This window comes from Schistocerca gregaria, chromosome 6, assembly GCF_023897955.1.
Source record: "Schistocerca gregaria isolate iqSchGreg1 chromosome 6, iqSchGreg1.2, whole genome shotgun sequence".
In the NCBI taxonomy this organism is placed as follows: domain Eukaryota; kingdom Metazoa; phylum Arthropoda; class Insecta; order Orthoptera; family Acrididae; genus Schistocerca; species Schistocerca gregaria.
This window is the reverse complement of record NC_064925.1, coordinates 521,550,191-521,568,941: the sequence shown is the minus strand read 5'-3', so window position 1 is coordinate 521,568,941 and position 18,751 is coordinate 521,550,191. Positions and strand designations below refer to the sequence as shown.

General features: G+C 42.6%; 2 protein-coding genes across 6 annotated transcripts in view; one reads left to right on the top strand and one right to left on the bottom strand.

The window, feature by feature from the left end:
* LOC126278007 (PSME3-interacting protein) overlaps positions 1-12,959 on the bottom strand; it is a 74,698-nt gene extending 61,739 nt beyond the window's left edge. For 2 of the 5 annotated variants that reach the window (XM_049977709.1, XM_049977706.1), the window contains exons 1-2: positions 12,852-12,958; positions 12,333-12,454 (exon numbers count right to left, since the gene is read on the bottom strand). In XM_049977709.1, coding sequence (XP_049833666.1) covers positions 12,333-12,429 — 97 coding nt within the window. In that variant the 5' untranslated portion in view covers positions 12,430-12,454; positions 12,852-12,958. Of the gene's footprint in view, positions 1-12,332; positions 12,455-12,851 lie in introns of all 5 variants that reach the window. The other 3 variants (XM_049977707.1, XM_049977705.1, XM_049977704.1) reach the window with 3 other exon arrangements.
* Positions 12,960-13,174: 215 nt separating this feature from the next.
* Positions 13,175-18,751, top strand: part of LOC126278008 (guanine nucleotide exchange factor MSS4) — a 56,510-nt gene continuing 50,933 nt past the window's right edge. The window contains exon 1 of the mRNA XM_049977710.1: positions 13,175-13,651. Coding sequence (XP_049833667.1) covers positions 13,496-13,651 — 156 coding nt within the window. The 5' untranslated portion in view covers positions 13,175-13,495. The remainder of the gene's footprint in view (positions 13,652-18,751) is intronic.

Sequence of the window (18,751 nt, the reverse complement as noted above, 5' to 3'; positions counted from 1 at the left end):
GTAAACAATTGCTGTACCCATTATCATCTACAGTGTGTTCAGGCCCTAAGACCACAGGATCATCACGGCAGACAGCGGTTCTGTCAATGGCTGTTGCAGAAGTGTGCCACAGATCCATTGCGCACATCTAAGATTTTATTTACAGATGAGGCAGGGTTCAAGAGATGGAGGTGTGAATTTCCATATAACCAGCACATATGGGCAGATGTAAATCCCCAAGCAATTCAGAAAACAGGGCATCAACACTGATTCTCAATCAAGGTTTGGGCAGGCATAATTGGCAACAGATTAATAGGACCACACATGCTACCACAAAGGTTAACTGGGGAACATTATCTGGAATTTCTCATTGATGTATTGCCTTACCCTGCTGGAGGCTGTGCCACTGCATCGACATATACAAATGTGGTGCAAGCATGATGGCACCCCAACACACTTTCATCACAATGTGCGTGAACATCTGACATAGAAATTTCAGGACCGCTGGATTAGTCAGGGGAGGCACCTTGTTTGTCTGCTCGTTCCCCAGACCTCAATCGCCTAGACTTTTGGTTACATGGAAACTTGAAGAAAATGGTCTATGCCACGCCAATCAATGCTATGCTGCACTCCAGGGTCGCGTCTTCAATGCATGTCAGCACGTACAACAACCACTAGGTATATTTCAAAGTGTGTGTCATTCCTTACAATGGAGGGCAGAGGGGTGCATTTCTTGAATGGATGCCATGTTGAACACCACCTGTAAATAAATGTTTATGGCAGTAAGCACACACTTCTGGACCCATGTTTATTGGACTTACCTCAGAAAGAATGCATTTCAAGACCCCCTTTTATTGGACTTATTTTTCTTGTTTTGGTGAGTACTACCACCCTTCAAAGTATTCGACACTTTTTTTTTTAACAACATGTATTTTCTTTTTTGTGGTTATCAAAAGTTGGGTTTTTTCATTTTTTCTAAGGATTCCAGCAATTCTGGCTCAGAGGCCCAATACAGGGGGTAAAGGTGAACTTCACTTCCTCTTCATCTATGTCTTCTTTGCAGATGACTGAATCATATGCTTTCTTCAATTAATGTCTAATTTACACTTTGCTGTACCCGTTTGACAAAACATTCCTAAGCTGTTGCAGCTCAGCTGGAAGATCGTTTTCGTCACAAATGGCACATACCCTGTGAACTACAGCCATCAGCAGAGTGCACCACAGTGTTGAAAGATGACAGCTCATAGCATGAAGGTACAGATCTGTGTATGTCTTCTTTCTGTGGACTGTATGTCCCAAGGTACCGTCTGTTTTTATTCTTTTTAGAATGTCCAAAAGTAGAAGACATCCATTCTGTTCTAGCTCCACTGTGAACTCGTATGTTTTGATGGATGTTGTTCATGTGGTCCAGGTACTCTATCATGGACACACTGCCGTGTTCCCACACAACGAAGGTGTCATCCACATAACAGAAGAAGTGTTTGGTTTGAGCCATACAGTTTTTAGTGCAATCTCCTCAAAGAGCTCCATACGGAGATTGGCAATCCCAGGGGAAAGCGGTGAACACATCAACTTACTCACAGAACTACTCACCACATTTGAAGTATGTTGTGGTGAGTACATGTAGAAATGGCTTCACTATTTACAAGAATCCTCTGAAAAATCTACATCAAGCCAATTTTTGAGCACCACAGGAAACAAAAAATGTGTGTGTCTCAGTGAAGCACAAACAACAACTGCAAGTAACTGTTATATATTGCATCATTTATGAGTCTGGCCATCAGTACATCAGGCAAACACAGTGCTGCATCTCATAATACTCCACGGAACGCATTCGATGCGTACACCTGGGCCATAAAGATAAATTGGCAGGGCGCAAGATAGCCTCTATGAAGGACTTATGTTTGTATATGAGGAAACAAAAACGTTGTGCTGAGCTAATGAATTTTGGAAGAGCATCATCAAAGTATCAGTGGAGATAAGGCAGTGTGACAATCCTGTTCACAGGGATGAGGGCCATCAGCTAAGCTCGGCACAGAACTCTGTACTTGTAGCCATAAAGCAAGAAGACACCCCAGCAGTTGACACTCAGCGAGTCTGGGGAAAACTGGATGCAGCAAGAGTCGAACAGTGAGCCGTGCCAACCAACACATGTTACTGAACCCTGCACCTGGGGATTGGGGTGGGCACAGATGAATGCCCATGATGAATGAAATATTGATACCATGTACTTCTGGAATAGAAACTGCATGAAATTTAACTGGATTTTTATTGGTACACATGAGATTGCATGCGCTATTGATATGTTCCAAACCTCCATGCATAAAAACAAGACTTTACTGGGTCTCAAACCTCAGGTTGCATTGGTGATAGAACGGTAGGGTCAAGTGTTGTCGATAGCCCTAAGGCTAGGGACCATTTATATACCCAACAGAAAGATCAATTTACTGTAACTATCACACAGTAGTGTCAAAGTTTGAATTAGATGTAGTCTATGGTGTGCCTTAAGGGGCTCATGGAGACATTTAGTTCCTCTGTGTGTGTGTGTGTGTGTGTGTGTGTGTGTGTGTGTGTGTGTGTGTGTGTGTGTGTGTGTTTGAGGTTTACAGGCACTAAACAGCGTGGTCATCAGCTCCCAAACACATAAAAACAGGAACACATGCAGTGAAGGGACAAAGACGAACAGCGAACAAGGAGAACAGCTAAAAGACACAGACCTGACGCAGTTCCAAATCCTAACATACAAAGGCAAAACAAGAGGAGAAGGGAACACACTAAAAAAGGAAAGGAAACACAAGAAAAGGAGAACAGAAATCGAAGGGAAACAAGGATGTAATCGTGACTGACGGACCTCATACCTAAAACGTGGGTGAGCCAGTCACCCAGCAGCACATTAAAACCCCCTCCCTAAAATCCGAAACAACAAATTGGACAGGACACAAAACCGTAAGACCTTAACCACAGTTGTTGCGTCATCTTGCAAAATAGAGGGCAAATCTGGTGGCAAAGAAACCACCACCCTCTGGTCAGAGAATAAAAGACAGTCAAGTAAAATGTGGCGAACAGTAATCGGGACTCCACAAGCACTGCAGATTGGAGGGTCCTCCCGCCGGAGTAAAAAACCAAGCGTTAAGGGACTGCGCCCGATGCGGAGGCGAGTCAGGAGAACCTCATCCCGCCTGCATGACTGGTAGGACGTACGCCATGGCCGCGTGGTGGCCTTGACCAGACACAGCTTATTTTCACCGACTGCCAGCCACTCCTCTTCCCACTGACGCATAACACGAAAACGCAGGAGGGAGTTAACAGCATGCAGGGGATCGGCACATTCAACAATGTGAGGGAGGGAACAAGCATCTTTGGCAGCTACATCCGCCAGTTTATTTCCCCTACTACCCCCGTGCCCCGGCACCCAGCAGAAAGAAACCTACTTCTCCTGCTGTTGCAGGTGGAGTAGGGCATCATGGATGTTCTGGACGACCGTATCCGCTGGGTACAAGTGTTGCATGGTCTGAAGGGCACTCAGGGAGTCAGAACAGATGAGAAACTTAAGACTAGGAACACATCTCATCTCCTCCAATGCTCGCAAGATTGCAAACAATTCAGCATCAAAGATGGTAAACGCCGCAGGAAGCCGTAACTTGACGACTCGATCAAGGAAAACAACAGCACAAGCAACAGAGTCCCCCTGTTTAGAGCCATCCGTAAATACTGGTACATGGTCGGGATGCTGGTGTAAAATATCAGAAAATAAGGAGATAAAAACAAATGCAGGTGTGCAGCTCCTCCGGTACTCCGACAAGTCTAAAAGGACACTGGGCCTCTGGAACAACCAGGGAGGCAGGCGAGTAAAAACTTGTCATTGGGGGGCCACACGCTCCACACCAAGGGACTCAAGCAAATGCTTGGCACGAATCCAAAATGGTCTCATTGCCCTGGGACGACTGGAAAAGAGACGCTCCATAGGCGGTCAGGCAATGGTAGGGTACGCAGGGGAGGTATGACACACAAGGAATTGACACACCCATCGCACCATGAGGAGTTTCCGCCGGATGGCGAGTGGCGGTTCCCTTGCCTCAGCACACAGGCTGGGGATGGGACTGATATGGAAGGCAACAGTTGCCTGCCTGATACCCTCATGGCCTACTGCATCAAGAATCTTCAGATACAAAGGCCTCGCTGACCCATACACGGTGCAACCATAGTCAAGACGCGATCGGATCCTACGCGGTTCCTGAGAAAATCTGAAAAAAGTGTTTTACATCGTTTTTTCACCGTCGGCATTGATTATCTACATTACTAATAGCAACAAATTGCTCAAATTTTAAGAATGTATTTTCTAGGCATTACCTTGAAGTGTCGTCTTCCTGTTTTCCTGCGAAACTTGCAGGACTAGCTCCTGGGAGAAAGGCTAGTCCAAAGACACTGCTTAGCCACAGCCTGGAGGATGTTTCCAAACTGAAATTTTCATCACAGCAGATTGTGCACAGATATGAATCTTCCTGGAAGATTAAAGCTGTGTGCCAGACACAGACTCAAACCTGAGACCGTTTTCCTTTTGCATGCTAGTAGTATAGCTGTGAGGACAGGTCATATGAAGTGTTTGGGTGGCTCAAATTGTACAGCACTTGCCCGTGAAAGTCATAGGTCCCGAGTTCGAGCATCAGTCATATCAGTCAGTGCGCAATTGTCTGCAGAGTGAAAATTTCATTCAGAAAACACCCTCAGGCTGTGGCTAAGTGACACCTCTGCAATTTCCTTTCTTCCTAGACTGCCAAACATGTGAGTTTTGAAGGAGAACTACTGCATAGTTAGGAAAGTAGTAAGCTGTGAGGACAGGTAGTGAGTTTGGCTTGGGTAGCTCAGCTGAGAGAGCAAAGATCCCAAGGTTGATTCTCAGTCCGGCACACAGTTTTAATCTACCAGGAAGTTTCATATCAGTGCACACTTGGCTGCAGAGTGAAAATTTCATTCTGGAAAATAACTTATACCCTCCTCAAGAGACATTCCATCAGATTTTGGGTGTGCAACTAGGATATTGTTAATTCGTTGTCTCATACTTTGGCTGACAATCTTTCACCCATTTTCAAGGTGTGTCACTTGCAAGATTTTTAAATAACTTTATACAACACTATGGAGTAATCATGATTGCCTTGAAAATGGCTGAAAAGCTATCAACTGAAATAGGCCTAGAAGAATAAGAATTCATAATATCCTAGATGCATGCAGAGAATATGACGGAATATTTGATATGGTGGAAAAAGTTCAAGAAACACATCCTCAAGAAATCCTTTTCTGAAGATGGATAGTGCAACAATATGCCAAGTCTGAAGCAGCTGGTATCCAGATGTCTTCCTTGATGAAAAGAAGAGTTTCTCACATATGTTACATGTGTTATTTATTCTTCAGCCTTTGGTGTCTTGAACATTAGAAGGACAATTGGTGCTCTTGGGACCATGCAAGGAAGTGTAGTGGTAAAGACACTGGACTAATAATCAGGAGAACAGTAGTTTGAACACCTGACTGCCTACTGAGAGTTATATTTTCCATAATTTCACTGAAATAATTAAGTTGAATGCCAGGATAGTTCCTTTGAAAGGACACGGAGAATTTCCTTCCCCAGTTTGAGCTTGTGTCCAATTTCTGACAACCTCATCATTAATGGCATGTTTAAACTCAAATCTTCATTCCTTTCTCCGTGGTCGTCTTGGGAGTAAGTTAGTTACGAAAGATTTCCTTGTTAGTTGTGAAGACATAACACTGAAGCAGTAGATAATTTCAATGGACTAAAAAAAGATCTTAATGTTTCAGAATGCCAATATTACTGGCACACAAGAAGTACAGCACAGTGCATATGCAATTTTTTCAAACATGTATGAGGTATTCAAATGGAAATACACGTTTCCATTAAAAGCCTCCATTAAATATCTTTTCATGCACGAAATACCCTTCTCGAATTTGGAAGACACTGAATAGAATCCACAAATACGGTCTAGCAGGTACAAAGAACATATGTAGTGACCCGCATAGATCCACACCTGAGATGTGGGCAACAGTCAGAAGGTGCAGCACAGAAGTCGGCAGACACAGCCAGTAGTTGGACAACCATAAGAGGCTGCCACTCAGGGATGCATGCACTGCCTCTCGTCCGCACACTCTAGCGGCCTGGCTGACAGCTTTTAGAGACAGGCCCACTCAGCTACAACTCAGTTACACGTGTGCTATCGGACTGCTATTGTGAGTCACTCTGTGGCTAGCATAACCACTGTAATAAGTTACTTTCTAAACTTAATAAAGTTTGTTGTACCATCATCTTGTTTGGTTTTGCATGTGTTGCTCTCCAAAAATTCATCTCTGTCTCAGTTTCTTCTTCAGTACCTGCCACTCCATGTGGCAGCGAAAGAAGGAGAGGTATACGAACACCTCCTGCGGCAGCATTTCCATTTCTTCCAGGCTACAGATGCAGAGCTATGTTGTACACTGTTTCTGTCATGGATTTCTCCCACCTTGTACCAGGTGGGGCAGATGGCCCCATTACGGAACCTTCCTCATTGTCATCTGACAACTTATGTTTGTAACCATCTCCCTATTACAGCAGCTGCACACACATATCGTGGCCACTAGGGTTGAATTTAACCAGTACAAGAAGCAGACCCCCTCAGTATTATTGTACCTCGTCTGCGAGCCTCCATGGCCTTCGTCGCAAGGTTGTCACCAACAAGTCAAAACAGTCATCTGCAGGCATCGTGGTTTGCAATGTTATCATCCGGTCTGCCCTGGATAAGGAAGTCCAGTAACAGGCCTTCCAGTTAAGAGAACCCCTCCTTCAAAGAGGTTTTGTCAACTGCTCAGTAGTATGAGGTCTAACAAGCCACTGGTCAGGAACTGGAAGCTTAGTGCAGCAGTACAGGATGGCCCAGCCTCACCCACTGCAACTGGAGATGACGACATCATGGTGGTGCAAGCCAGCCAATTTGGTGATACCTGCACAGCCTGTCTACAGTGTTCCAGCTGCCGCTCCCTGTTGCCTTCAAACACGACAGATAAGAGTGTCCCGAACATTGGGCCATCTGACTAAGTGTTGGAAAAAAGGCCATACTGTGGTAGTCTGCTACTCAACTGCACAGAAGGCAACATCAGAGACTGTGGAAATGAATATTCAGGAAGTGTCACTGTAAGAGCCAGTTCCCTATCGTGATTCCTGCAAGCTTTTTTTCGAGGTTTTGGTTCTCCCGCTACAGCTGCACCTGCAGGCAGTCCTTGGCATGGCAGCTTCCCTGCTTATTGCTCAAAGCCTATTCAGATTTCAGTTTTCCACAGTTGTAGCCAGTAAATAGGCACCTCAAGGATACGGTAAACACTGAATCCACATGCTTGGCCAATTCATGGCGAAAGTCACCCACAAATCAGTGACCCAAATTGTTACCTTTAGTGTCATCTACAACACTAGTTCAGCAAATCTTTTGGGGTTTGATGTCTTTCAGTCCTTTGGCTTTTTGGTCACAGATTCCATACAATTGGTATGTGCCGAGGTCCCCTATCAGTCTTTTTAATCTCTGTGCTCAGAATTTTAGAATATCTTTGTGAAAAGCCTAGGATGTGTCACAGATTTTTCAGACCACATAGCCTTGAAGCACTTGGCGTGTCCTAAATTTTTGTGTGCTACACAGATTCCCCAGGCCTTCCACCCCAAAGTCAAGGCAGAACTGGACTGGTTGGCCTCTTTCAGGGTTGTGGTTCCCATTTCCTCAGGTGAATGTGCCACACCCCTTCTCATTGTTAAGAAACCCTCTGGTAAACTCCACCTTTGCGTTGATTTTCAGGTAACAGTGAATTCACAGTCTTTGGCTGACATATACTCACTGCCGCATACTGACAAATTTTTCGTGCACTCAGCAGGGGTCAGTTCTTCTACAAACTTGATCATTCAGAAGCATATCACATGTTGGATGATGAGTCAAAGTGTGTCATTAACCCACCATTTATCCTTTATCAATACCAACAGTTGATGCTGGGGGGGGGGGGGGGGCAGTTTTTGGTCTTAGATGCAGTCTTCCTCTTCTGTGCATGATGACGAAGCTTCTCGTGGTGGTCATTCCCAGGCGTTTGCAGCAGGACATTTTATAGTTGTTATGTGAGGGGAACTGGCATGTTCCCCACACAGAAGTCTTGGTTCACAGACACATTTATGGCCTAGCACTGACCATGAGCTAGTACACTTGGTTGCCGTGTGACCCCAGTGTGCTAGTCAACAGGCAACTCTCAGGTCATCATTCTTTCCATGGCCTCTAGGAACCCAGCCCTGGAACTGCAGGTTTGTTTCCGAAAGTGTTCAAGCTGACTGTCAACGACGTGTTTTCACATTATACGTACACTGTCAATGGTGCCCCTTGGCCACTACCGAGGTCACTACTCAAGCTCTCCCCAATCCCCCTCCCCCTGTGAGAGGTTTTATAGTGACCTTCGTTTCTGATAATGGATGCCAGTTCCTGTCTCAGGTATTTCATGATTTCAGTGTGTGTGGTCAGGCATTCTCCATGTTCACTCTGCTCCCTGTCACCCACAATCTAGCATGGAGGCCAACTGCATGATGAAAGAGTATACCTGCAAGACTTCCCCGCAACAGAGATGTATTTTTTTTTTTCCTGACGACCTACTGCACATCCTATTGGTTGTCATAGCTCAGCGATCTTCTCCACGGGCACCAGCCAAGTACACAGCTCCGTATCCTCTGTCCTGGACCTCACTCTCTATCACATTCTGGTTCACCAGGTTTTACACAGGAAACAACAGTCTGGGCATGTGGTTTTGGTCAGCACCCCCACTGGATACCAGCAGTCATCAACCATCAGAAGAACTGCCGCATCTACATCCCATGGACAGGCAGCCAGGAAGTCCAGTGGCATTAAAATGTGCTCCGCACCTGGGTGAGCACCCACCTCATCAGAGATTTAACACCACCTTTGCCAGTTACTGCCTACCAGCAAGGGTTCCAACCTCCTCTTCCACTGCAGCAACCGCTCCGCCCAAAGAGCCTATGCCTTTGCAGCCTCTGGCAGCAGCTCCAGTGGCACTTCAGCTGGAGTGCATACCACCCCTTGCCGGTTCGACACAACATGAGCAGCTTCCGCCTGCAGCAGTGTCGCCTCCACCGTCCACACCAGCACCAGACATCGCCATGGATCCCAACTTGACTGCCCGTCACTGCTTCCATCATCTTACGCTCCAACGGAAGGGCATTGTGATTCTTGCACATCCACTTTTGCCCTTATCCTCAGGTCTCCTGCATATATGGGGGCTGTTCACTCCTCCAACCCCTGGGGCCTCCATGGATGTGGATGCCATTAATTTCAAATAGATTACACATGGAAATTCGGCCAAGCTGTTCACATCAGATGTTCCTAGAACCGTTTAAGTTATTGTAATTATGTTTTCACTCAGATAAAATGTCAGAAAATCCTCATTAAATGACGTCTAACTTCAATTTAATTTATATTTAGCAGTTAGTACAGCCTCTGGCCCCCTTCCCAGCAATTATGAACCTTGTTATGGTGAAGAGTCTTGTATGCCTTAACAATGCAGCCAGCCATACAGAAGTGCAACCACATCAGAGGAGTATCTGTGAAAAGGCTAGACAAACATTTGGTTTCTGAAGAGGGGCAGCTGCCCTTTCAATACCTGATCTGGTCTTGTAACTTCAACCGGTATTTTCTTGTTATATGGCACTGCGAACAGGTTAAAGACGGGAAGGGGGTACTACAGTTGTTCTACTTTCTGAGGACTTGTAGCTCCATTTTATAGTTTAATGATGATGACATCCACCTGGATAAAGTATTTTAGAGATAAAATAGTCCCTTGTCTGTAATTCCGAGTAGTCTATTCAGGGACATGTTGTCATTAGAAAAGAACAAATCTGGCAGTCTACAGATCAGAGCACACTGAAGCTTGAGAATTTAAAAAGAGAAATGGCTGAGTTGAAGTTAGATATAGTGGGAATTAAAGAACTGAAATGGCATGAAGAACAGGATTTCCAGTTATGTGAGTACGATGTTATCTACACAAAATCAAATAGGGGCAATGCAGGAGTAGGTCTAACAATGAACAAGAAAATAAGAATCCAAACTGAAATGAACAGCATAGTGGCTGTATTATTCTAACTGAGGCAGATGCATTAAGTAATTATTCAATTAGTGAAGGAAGACATTAACTTAAAAGCAGAAAGGGGAAAAAAGGAATATCAGTAAGTGGATGTGGGCACAGTTCATAAGCTAATCCATTGCCAATATTTTGTCCAAGAATCATAAAATAACACAGTGGTATAAGGAAGAGACATGAAGGCACTGAAAAGTTTAAGACTGATTAAAAGCTTTGATGGTAACAGAGAGACTTAAAATAACTGCAAAGATTTCCAGAAGCAGGTATAGAATCCTACAATAATTTACAAGTTATGAAAAGTAGGCTGAAACTGAATAAATCAGAGAAAGATAAATTTTAAAAAAAGAATATAAGTAAGTTTAACAACCAGAGGACACAGAGTGGGGCAGAAGGAGACTGATTTGGGGGGAGGAGGGGGGGGAGATGATGTACAGAGAGGGGGAGGTGAGGGAGGAGAGAGTGGACAAGAGAGGGGGGAAAGGAGATGGGCAGTGGGCGGGAGGGAAATAGTTTAGGATGCGTATCCAATTCGTGTACATATTGAGAAACTGCAAAGCATTGCCACATTCACTATTACTATATAAAGAGAAAACACTGTTAGCAAAAATCTCAAATAGTTCTTGACCAATTTAATTTTTAATTATTACAAATTACTCTAATAAAGATTCAGAAGGACACAGGCAACATACATTTTTGAAACAATAATGTATAGGTTTTCTGTTAAAAACTAACTGTGAATAGGATAACACTATACTCTACTGTGCTACGAAAATGTGTGATTTCATTTTCTTTCGCACACTCAATTTTAAGTATGATAGCATGACATTTAAACCATCAGACAAACATTTTCCCATGCACATTCCTTCATCTTATATAAAATTGCACATACAATTACATGCTGTTTTGTTTTCTTACTTGCAATTGATTTTAACAGAAAGCAGGAAAGTTGTATTTATGGTTTATGATTAGAATTCTACTACATAATTTGAATAGCCCAAGACTTCATAATTCTATTAATATATAGATTAAACTTTGCTAAATAGTGTTGCTGAAACTACTATCCTCACAGATCTAACAGCAGGCGAGGTTTCTCATAGCCCATATGCCAATGATCCAAACTGACTTCCCATTCATTTGAAGTGACTTCAATTTCCAATCAAGGTTTCGTTGGCAACAACGATAAACAAGGCTCCAGGACAGATGGGGGGAAGGGGGGGGGGGGGGAGATGGAGAGAGATGGACAGACGTATGAGGGAGGAGGAGGTGCAAAGAGGTAAGAGGGGGGGAGGGCATGGTGAAAGGGGAGAGGAGGTGGAGGTAGAGAAGGGGGAAGGAAGTGATGGACAGAATGAGTGAGATGATGAGGGGGACAGAGAGAGTATGGAGAAGATGATTTGGACGTACTGCCAATTCCCACTCACATTTAGCAGCTGCAAAGCACTGCCAGCTTCATTAATCTTTTATAAATGCTACAACCACACACTGACTTTCATAAAATGTATGATAAAAGTACTCCAACACACCATCAAAGATGTTACAAAATATATTTGACAAACGAACAGTGTAATATGGGCCAAAGGGATGGGGTCCCTAGGGTACTGTATGACATTCCATCCACACACAGAAAAGTTAAAGAAATCTTTTCGTGAAAAGAGAAGCAGCTTCAGGAACTTACTACAATATCCACTACCGCAACCGACCTTCTGGTCATTTTCCAGTGGTTACAACTGCCGAAAACAGCAGTGGTCACCGTTAAGAAAAAGAAGAAAATTATGTGAGGCTCTATGGCTTGTTTCAAAACATTGTCACATACGCTATTGTTATGTAATGGATAAGATAAAAATCATCCAATATAAATTCGTGTTTACTGCATATGGCAGTAATGAACACCATTGTTGCTGATTGTGCTGAGACCATGCTCTGTAAGGCATCATCGGCTTCTAGGAGAAAATTTCGAGCTTAATTAAAGACATTTCCAAAATTTTATTGAACTTTACATGAATAAGCTGTGCTGGCTCATATTGATGTTAATGAAGACACATTACATTCAAAACAAGTAGGCTATGTGTATCATCATCACTATCTGAAAACTTTTAAAATCCATGTAATTTAAAACATGTTTCTTTCCCGACAAGCTTCTACTACACATAACGCAGTCATTGCTATGTATCTCCCCATCTGTGCCCAACAATACTTACCTTCTGGTTGTCCAGGCTTCCGAACTTTATCCCACTGTTCTTGTCGAATCCTTCGTCGCTCCGCGAGTTCTGCTTCTGAGATAAAGCCTGAACTCATTCCGATTTGATGTTTCTTCCTTATGCTGCAAAGTGAAAATTCCGGCTTGTATGCATTTTATACAATGGTGTTACGTCAGTTATTTTAAAATTTTTAAAACAGGGTCAGTTTCAGAAACACTCATAACTTTGTCGAAGAACTCGTTTGTGCACGGTTTACTTCAACATTCTAGTAAAAACAATAGTTATGGGGGTAGGGGCAGGGGAAATTAGGACCCAGTGCTTCTATTTACACACTTAAACTTGGCACTAAATTATACACAGTATGTTTGCTTTATTAAAAAGCTTGTTTTGTCGGAACAGCTGGAAATAGCTAAACCGTTTCAGAATTCTCAAGCGCAGTAGTGTTATTCAGTCTTATTTTTTTCCTTCCTACAAATCTTATTAAAAATGTCTAGCCGTTTTTGCTGTAAATAAAATTACCCTTTCTCAAAACTCACTACATTCCAATCCTTCTCCCCACAACTTTTCAAACTCTCTGAACGAAAGATAACTCAGAGCATGGAGCGACATCTGCCTAATTAATACGTTAAAGAATAAATTCACAGGCTAACGCTTTTTATAAGTTTATGGAATTACCACATTGAACATCTGAGATTTTTTTTTACAAATTATGCGTTATTATCAGAAAATAATCTGTTGCATTTCGATACTTCCGAAACCTAAGATCATACAAGCATGCATTCTGTACGAACACCGGTACCCTAGACAGCCGTCAGTACCGCAGTAGGTGTTGGGAGGTATTTGAAAAGTGTGAAATGGCATGAGACGCTGAAATCAGTAACGTTGTACTGTTGATGACTTTATTATAACTATTAAGAAGCAAAGAATGAGGTAGTAGTTTCTGTTGCAGGTATGCACCAAAGAAGAAACGGGCTTTAGATTTCAAAATATACAAATTGTACAAAAAATATGACTTGATTGATTTTTGAACATAATGAAATCAATATAGACCTACGAAAGGGGAACGCCACAACTCTCCATCATAAAACGTCATATAATAGCATAAATGTGCATGTACAGTTAACAATTTTTCCTGGTCGTAATTTTCCTTTCTCTCTGGAAGCATGGCTTCAGGAAATATAACGACTCATCCAAAAATTGCCACAACGTTTCCTTTGCAAGAGGAAATTGAGAACGGAAGGAACAGACACGTTGTCAGGTGCCAACGATGCCCGTCGAAGATTCTGAATCCAGGAATGGGCGTCTACAAGCAGGTTGAGGTACATGAATGAAACTTCACAGATGTTCTGTCACTAATATAGAAAGCATAATGTTTACTATAATGTCATCTTCACCCCTTCTTTGTTCAATCACAAGTACTTTTCTTAAAGAGCATTGGTAGGCCTATATTAATTGTTACCCTGCTTCAGAAGATAAATTCACCATATTGCATTAAATTCTTTTCTTGTTGGAGTGTCATTACAAGAAGTTACGCTGTAATAGTTATTTCCTGCTTGACACCACAACAAATTCAGCACATTGTAGGCTATTTAGCAAAAATTAAACCATATTCTGCATTCTAACAGTATTGTATTCATATATTACCTGTTTAATTTTAGATCACTTTGATACACAGAATGATGTGATGTACCAGTTACAACGCAGGGCTCCTATTCGGAAAGATTCAAACCGCATGCGGAAATGGGGGGAAGCCTAAATTTTTTTTTATAATCTTATGAAAAGGTTACATTGCTAGTCACCGTATAGTGGAGATGCTGAGTCACAGATAGGCACAATGAAAAGGCTGCTAAACAAGTAAGCTTGCTTCCAAATTAGAAAAACACACACACACACAGTCATGCAAATGCAACTTGCGCACATGACCCCTGTCTCTGGCTTCTGAAACCAGACTGAAGCTTACTTGCTTAGCGTTCTTTTTGTTGTGCCAGTCTGTGATCCAGTATCTCCACTGTACGGTAAGTACCAATCTGTTGTTTTCATAATATTGTCATTATTCCATCATGGATCTTCCATTGGTCAGTATCTTCTCAAATAGACTCAGTTAAATGCTAAACTAACTCTACAAACATGTTACAGCTGCATATTATGCCATTCATCACTAATACCGTTGATCTTTCTAATGACTTTGATGTTTATGACACATTGGTTAAAAAAGACAAAGGTTGTACAGACAACAAGAAATATTTCTGGAAAATTGTGGTGCTTCCACTAAACATGTACTTAACAAGTTTCTTGTGCAGGCTCTTCCTGCAGCAGCTGTATATAAATTTTGCAGAATCAAGCAATAAGAATAGTGTGTAAAGTAGATAATCATCTATCATGCAGAAACAATTTAAGGATCTTTTAATTCCCACACTCACACAAGTATGTTTACTGATTAAGGATAAGGATTTTTGTTGCTGATAAGCTGAAATGGGACATACACTGTCACAATAGAAGACATAAAAATAATTTTCTTGTAGACCTGATTTATTCATCCATAGATCATGAAGTTTAAAAGTACAAACATAATGAGGTATCTCGAACGGAATGACCTCCCTCCGTGCCAACTGATATTTATTCTGAAAGCGTCAATCATGCGAAACCCAGCTTGCACTTTTCTCGCATGACATATTGAAAGCTTTGGATCAAAGCAGGCAGGTAGATGCAGTATTTCTTGATTTCTGAAAAGCATTTAACTCAGAACCGGAGAAACATGTATTGTCAAAAGTACGATCAGATACGATATCAACTGAAATTTGTTACTGGATTGAGGACTATTTGATAGGGAGAATGCAGCATGTTATCCTGCATGCAGAGGCATTGGCAGATTTACGAGTAACTTTGGTTGTGCCCCAGGGAAGTGTGTTGGGACCATTGCTGTTCATATTGTATATTAATGACCTTGCAAACAATATTAATACTAAAATCCATTTTTTGTAGTTGCCTATGAGGGTGAGTCAAATGAAAACCTTAAATTTGTAATAAAAAATCGAAATTTCGCACCATTATCCTGTAATTTGGTAAGCGTGCTACAGTGCGCAGAATGGCCTGTAGGTGACAGCATAGTACAGATGCACACATACCATCACAGTATCAGTATAAAAATGGCCGCCCCACTTGAGACTTGCACCAGGGAACAACAGCGTTCTGTTATTCGGTTTTTGCGTAGTGAAGGTGTGAAACCTATTGAAATTCATCGACAAATGAAGGTTCAGTACGGTGATGCATGTTTGTCACAGCAGCAAGTCTACGAATGGAGTAGGAAGTTCGCAAATGGTGTGACTTCAGTGGAAGATGCTCCTTGTCCAGGTCAGGCATAACGAGTTGACTCCACAGAAAATTGCAGCAGTTGTAGCCATAGTGAAGGAAAACTGCCAAGTGACACTGAATGACATTGCTGCGTGTTTACAGATTAGTCATGGGTCAGCACACCACATTGTGCATGATGTGCTCCACTTTCACAAAGTGTCTGCAAGATGGGTGCCATGGCTTGTGAAGAACTTCTTCGGCACTTTGAACAAGAAGGTGATGGCTTCCTTGCAAGAATCATTACTGGGATCGAAACCTTCCACCAACCGGAAACGAAGAGAGCAAGCAAGGAATGGCGCCAATCCTCATCACCAAAACCAAAGAAGATTCAAACAGAATCATCAGCAGGGAAGGTTATGCTGACTCTCTTTTGGGACGAGAAAGGCATCATTTTGGAGCATTACGTGCTTAGAGTGACCACCATCAGCGGTGCATCACACACAGATCTCCTAAAAAAAATCATCTGCAGCCTGCAATCAAATCAAGCAACGTGGATTGCTGTCAGCACGTGTTCTTTTTCAACATGACAATGTAGGGCCCCACACACAACAGTTGGATCATTCCATGTCAGGTTAACCAATGGCTCCAGCTCATAGTCTCAGATTTGACTGAAATTCAGTACACTAATTCTACCATGTGTGTAACACTCGTGTACAAAGTATTAGTTTCCCCTGCCAATTAGTTCCAGAATTATGACTTGTGAAACAAGGTGGTGTGACCCAGAAATTGCAACCCGCATCTGGCAATCTATCTTCAGACCCAACTTCAGGTCTTAATAACTTTGGAACTATTCCACACAGTCCAGTGAAAGTTTTACAACCCAGTAACATCCATGGTTCATGGTGTGGGTTCCTGTACTCATGTACTAGTTCATGAACTACGGGTAACATATGAGTGGCCAAGTAAGTGGTCCCGAGAGTCGGGATACCAGTTACTTTGGAATAAGGCTGGGCATCTCGGACATATTCTGAGTCGTAGTCACCTTTGTGCTCATACGGCAAAGACTACCAAATCCACCGGTTAGTCCCTCAACCATTAGGGGTAAAACTCAATGGGACTCGGGGCAAGTAAGGCTAGAAACCTGCTTCCCTGGTACTTTAAACATGATGCTGGCATCAGAGCAAAATGCCTCGGACCTTTGTAGGTGACGGAGTCCCACCTCTAACTGACAAAACCAGGGACTCCTACGATAAGACTTGGCAAACAAATGGTAATGAGATGGGGAGCTATTAATATTAATGGGGGCTTCTCTGGGAAGAAGGTAGAGCTGGCAGAGGCTGCAAGTAAGATGGGGCTGGTCGATTTAGCTGTTAGTGAGATTCGGGTAAGGGGTGAGAAAGAAGAGGAAGTGGGAGAATACAAGGTCTACCTGACGGGAGTCAAAGCAGAAATAGCACAATCGAGTGTAGGGCTTTACATCAGGAAAGAAATGGAACCCAGCGTAGTTGCAGTAAGGTATGTAAACGAACGACTGATGTGGATAGATTTGACAGTGTCTAGCAAGAAAATTAGGATTGTGTCAGTATATTTGCATTGTGGAGGGACAGATCAAGATAAGATGGATAGTTTTTTATGAGGCACTCAGTGATGTAGTTGTTACAGTAAAGGTCAAGGACAGTGCTCTGCTCATGGGTGATTTTAACGCCAGGATTGTAAATCGAACAGAAGGGTATGAAAAGGTTATGGGTAAATTTGGAGAGGATATGGAGTCCAACAGGAACGGGAAACAACTCTTGGATTTCTGTGCCAGTATGGGCTTAGTAATCACAAACTCCTTTTTTTTAAACATAAGAACATTCACCAGTATACTTGGGAAGGCAGGGGAACCAGATCTGTCATTGACTATATAATAACAGATCAGGAATTCAGGAAGGCTGTGAGGGACACACCTGTATTCAGGGGATTCTTTGATGACACTGATCATTATTTAATCTGCAGTGAAATTGGGATTGTGAGGCCGAAAGTGGAGGAGGTGAGGTCCATATGTAGGAGGATAAGAGTGGAGAAACTTCAGGATAAGGAAATCAGGCACAAGTACATAACAGCGATCTCGGAAAGGTACCAGTTGAATGTAGTCAATTACAGTCATTGGAAAAGGAATAGATAAGGTACAGGGACACAGTACTAGAAGTGGCTAAAGAATGTCTTGGAAGAGTAGATTGTAAAAGTAGGATGAAGCAAACAGCTTGGTGGAATAACACAGTCAAGGCACCCTGTAAAAGGAAAAAGAAGGCGTATCAAAAATGGCTACATACTAGAACTCAGGTAGACAGAGAAAGTTATGTTGAAGAAAGAAACAAAGCCAAACAGATAATTGCAGCATCCAAGAAGAAATCTTGGGAAGGCTTTGGAAACAGGTTGGAGACTAGGGGTCAAGCTGCTGGAAAACCATTCTGGAGTGTAATTAGCTGTCTTCGAAAGGGAGGTAAGAAGGAAACGACAAGTATTTTGGACAGGTCAGGAAAACTGCTGGTGAGTCCTGTGGATGCCTTGAGCAGATGGAAGGAATATTTTGAAGAGTTGCTCAATGTAGGTGAAAATACGATCAGCAATGTTTCAGATTTTGAGGTAGAATGGGATAGGAATGATGATGGAAATGGGTCATGTTACACGCATGGGAGAAGCAAGGTTACCTAAGAGACTTATGGGTTCAGTAGTAGAGGGTAGGAGTAGTCGGGGCAGACCAAGGAGAAGGTACCTGGATTTGGTTATGAATGACTTTGAAGTAATAGGTTTAACATCAGAAGAGGCACCAATGTTAGCACTGAATAGGGGACCATGGAGGAATTTTATAAGTGGGCTATGCTCCAGACTGAATGCTGAAAGGCATAATCAGTCTTAAATGATGATGATGAGTAATATCCATATGGAGAGCACACTCCATGAGTAAAAACACCATAACATATTTCTGAGGGAAAATAAAAAATTCCAAAATGTGATTTAAAAAGTGTAATACGTTGAAAGGTACATATTGGAGGTGCCCTCTATGCCAAATATAATTCACTCAAAAAGGGTGTACATTTTTTTGTTGTAAGCTTAATGTGGCCTAAACATACAGAGAACTCATC